Raw genomic sequence first — 4,244 nt, 5'->3', positions numbered from 1 at the left:
CTTCCCTCGGTATTTGAAGTTTGAAAAACAGTATTGGTTAAAATTAGCAAATATATAAATTTGGTCCACAAAAATCTTGTAGCAGGTAGAAAAGAGAAATACATGTATTGCAAATTGATCTTATTCATAGCATAAATCTATAAAACTATGTATTATTTAGGAAAAATAGGTTAAAAAGGATCTTATTTATAGTTTTAAACCTTGTCCCAACACCATACGGTAGTGTACAGAAAACTTACTGTTATGCTTAGTATATGTAGTTCGTGAAAACTAGTTAGGATTTCTTGTTATTTTCTCAGTAAATTGCAACACATAGAATTCAAAAACAATGTGCTACTAAAGTGAACTTTGAATGAAGTCCCAGAAATACAAGAATTTAAACAAAATAATCCATAAATTTGAAATACATGCTTTCTTTTTAAATTAATTTGACATTACTGTTTCCTTAAACTCAATTTTTACTATACATCTTTAGTGGCAACAGATAAACAGACTGTCACAGACTGAACTTGTTGGCAGGATTTCTCTATTGTCCCTCTATCAGATTCAACTCTATCAAATGCTAGTTGACTAATACTGGAATGATTTTTAATACAGTATTCTACTTTCCACAAACATCAATTTCAATGAAAAGGGCATATGAGGTCTTAGAAGCAGAAATGTTACTTAAGGCAGAAAGTTAAATTATTGTCTATTAGTACAGGCAGAGTCAACTAGGAATAAAAATACTGAAAACATTATTTCATTTTATTGGGTTGTAATGGGGAGGGACCACAATTAAAAAGTAAAAAACCACCTACCACATTAAACTGTTGCACTTTCCCTCCTCCCTCAATTGTACAATTATATACAAATCTGCTGAACTTCCTCAGGATGAGGCAAGTCTGCATTAAAACACAGCTCTCACTTTAGCAGCTTGATTCCAGAGTGGCCACCACTCTGCCAGTCTTGCGAACTTCTCTCTCCTTCTTTTGAACCTTTTCCTTCTGCTTTTCCAGTTTTTCTTGTGTTTTTCTAATATCCTTAATTTTTTTCTTTATTGTTGATCGGTCATTTTGACTGGAAACTCCCAAAGCCTTTGGAGGGGGAAAACAAAACAAAACCTTCTCAGTAATTTTTTCCCCAACAGCACTGTCAACAGTGCTTGTGCATGAACAGCTTAAGAAAATGTTACCCACTTTGCTGCAAGATCGTCTGTTTATTTAAAAAGTAAGGACTTCAGGCCTCAAAAGCATTGTAAATAATCATCTGGGTAACAAGGAAACTAGGGACGACTCTTCTTCAGTTGTGAAGTAATAGTTTCTCATTGCATTTTACAAACATGTAGAGAATTTCCAGCAAACAGCATAATTAGTAGTCTCAAAGTATTTTTCTAGCTCTTCATATGCAAGAGGAATTTATATTCAGTAACTACTCTTTAATTTTAAGGATTTTAAAGTGTATGATTAAAAGGGATTGAGTAAGTAAACGGTACACTTGGATTTTGGATCGGCAGGTGGCAGCACCCGAGGCCAAGCTCTGCCTGCACTGGCTCCCACTCTGCCAGCCCGAACGGCATTAGGTGCACATTGAGCTCTAGGCATCAACAACCGAAGCTCCTCAACTAGAAACAGTCGTTTGACAGGCCAGTAACAGGTATTTCCTTCGTGTCCAGGAAATTTTACACAATACGGGACATTTAGTGTCTATTTAAAATGACGGTATATCTAAAATGAAGGTATATTTTGGAGACTGAATTAGATGCTTTTTTCCCCCTAAACCCTTCAAGTTCTACTATTGATCATGAATAATAATTTGCCTTATGCCAGCACAGACCATTGAACCTCTTTCAGCCACACATCTTGCCTGTCCAAAATACAGTCTGATAATCTAATGAGACAGAAAACCTGTGAGTTTATCCCTTAAACAGCCATGAAAGCAAGAAAATAAAGGTTAAAAGCATGTCTGAATAAGCAGTGAAACTTACATGGATACACATCTATCCTGGGATATTCACATACCTTTAACTTGTCACTGTCGAGCTGCATTAACTGCTGTCCATCTATGTTCATAGCTGTGAACTCTGCAATATACTGCTCCATGTTCATTCCCATTAACCAGTGACATACTTGCTGGGTGGTCCATTCACAAATAGGTCTACTGTGCCATTGATTTTGCTTTCCTGTTGTTGTAAATTCATCATCTAATGCCTAACAAATTGAGAAAAGTCACCGTAAGCAATGTTTTACTTGAATGTATGTTGAATTCCAGTTGCCAGTTGAGTGTGAGTAACAAAATGCATTTTTAAACGTACTCTACTACAAAAGGATTTAAGTTGCTGAGATCACAGTTTATAATCAGTTTGCCTAGGAGTCTGCTATAAACAAAAAGACACTACAACATTCAACAAAAACTAAGTCAGAAATAGAGAACATAAATGATTTTCTTTAAGAAATTATATAGCTTAAATTGGATGTATCCTAACAATGAGCATGCCTCCTCAGTTAGTTAGTTAAGGTAGCTCAATGTTAGATGCTACCTTACACAGCATGAAGTAGCATTTCAACTATATTACTGATTATTGTTAAGTGATGGAAACGCAGAATAAAAGCAATTCTAGTAGTCAGTAAATCTGGTGACTGTTCTAGATGCAGTTTTACTACATTGTACATTTCTACAAGAGAGGACTGTTCATTCTTTTAACTAATGACATCACGTCAACATTTTAAGTCTCTGCCCTAGAAGATTTCAGAAACATAACATCTTGTAGCCTTCCACTGAAAATACACTTAGCCACCTCACAGACCTTTCGAAGCAACCTGCTTCAATTTCAGTTGGCTTCAGAGAGGAAAAGGTGCTGCTGTTTGTCCTGAAGCACTGTTACTTCATCACAAAAGAAAACATACATAAAACAGAGCTCAGTGCCTATACAGAAGAAATTCAAGTGTGGTGCTTGCATCAGTAACATCAGTTACTTGAAGTTTTATTAACTACCCAAAATGATCTCTCACTAGCTCCTGATTGAGTACAGGCTGATTACACTTATAGATTGCTCCACTACTGATCAAAGATCTTTGCAAAACAGCAGAAAGTGTGTTCCCCTTTTCCACTGAGCCTTATACATCACCTGTAAATCATGGGAATAAGCATTTTTCTAGCGATGGATTAGAGACATGACCCTGTAAATCACAGGTGAACAACTCCAGCTCCCAGCTGCAGGGATCTCACAAAATCCAGCTTGTTTTATGTAAAATTCTGGAGAGCTGATTGAATGTAACAAAATTATTCTAGCAATTACAAGTCAAAGACAGTGAGATGTAGGCCTGTCACATACTCTGATCATACAGTACACTGGATCTGAGCAATATGGAACACATGTCTGAGGTGAAACAAATACAATTTTACATTTCCGATGAATTTAGGACTCCATGTAATCAGAAATGGTTTGCTTTCCTTGGACTGTGGAACAAAGGACAGTGGTCACATTAGGAGGCAGTGAAGAAAAATAGGAACAAGTCTGTAGTGCAGAACAGTCTGTGCTGAGGTTCTAAAATCCATACTACAAGCATTTGGAAAGGATTTTCACTTCCAAATAGCTCTAGTCTGGTCACACAGACTCAATGGCCACTAGCAGCTGGAAAGTACCAGGAACACTGTTGGAGCACATTTGATTTGATCTCCAAGGAAAACCAAAGCAAGGCAAGTGGGAACAATCAGGAGATTTACTCAAAAAATGAGCTCCTTATCCAAATGAAAATGCTTACGTAGATGTAGTAAGTGTGAACACATCTGCCTTCCTGATGTGCAGGAGAAGAATAGCAATTTACATAAAATAACAGCAAAGGGCTCTACCAGAGGTTTTGCTTGAAGTGCTCTATATAGCTTCTTTATCAAGACAACTGAGGCACTGTGAATCTCCTACCAAGCTATCAAGCCTGAGATGCTTCATAAGAGATTAATAGGATAAAATACCAAAGGAATTTCACAATGCCCATTAATTTTAAATAATTTTAGATAACAGTACTCTTCAACCTGGTATTGTAATACACAATATATAGTAGTATATATATTGTCTTATACTAGCAAGTGCTCATGAATAACACACAGTAAAGGGGAAAGGCTTTACATTTTAACTTTGATCTGTATCTCAGAATCATGTGTGGTCTACCAGCCACAAGAAATACTGAAATATATGTTGCCACAAATTTTTTTAAAGATATATCTACTTTTCTCCTTTGCAGTGGGGAGTGTATCTACATATCTCC

General features: G+C 36.4%; 1 protein-coding gene across 1 annotated transcript in view; it reads right to left on the bottom strand.

Annotated features, from left to right (window-relative positions):
- The window catches only part of LOC103798286 (neurabin-1-like), a 41,510-nt gene continuing 37,266 nt past the window's right edge, over positions 1–4,244 (bottom strand). Inside the window, 2 exon segments of the mRNA XM_009070539.1 lie at positions 1–1,076; positions 2,001–2,189. Of these exon segments, the coding sequence (XP_009068787.1) occupies positions 909–1,076; positions 2,001–2,189 (357 nt within the window). The 3' untranslated portion in view covers positions 1–908.

Source organism: Acanthisitta chloris, unplaced genomic scaffold (genome assembly GCF_000695815.1).
Source record: "Acanthisitta chloris isolate BGI_N310 unplaced genomic scaffold, ASM69581v1 scaffold14372, whole genome shotgun sequence".
Classification (NCBI taxonomy): domain Eukaryota; kingdom Metazoa; phylum Chordata; class Aves; order Passeriformes; family Acanthisittidae; genus Acanthisitta; species Acanthisitta chloris.
Note: the sequence above shows the minus strand (reverse complement) of the source record. Positions and strands in the feature narration are given on the sequence as shown.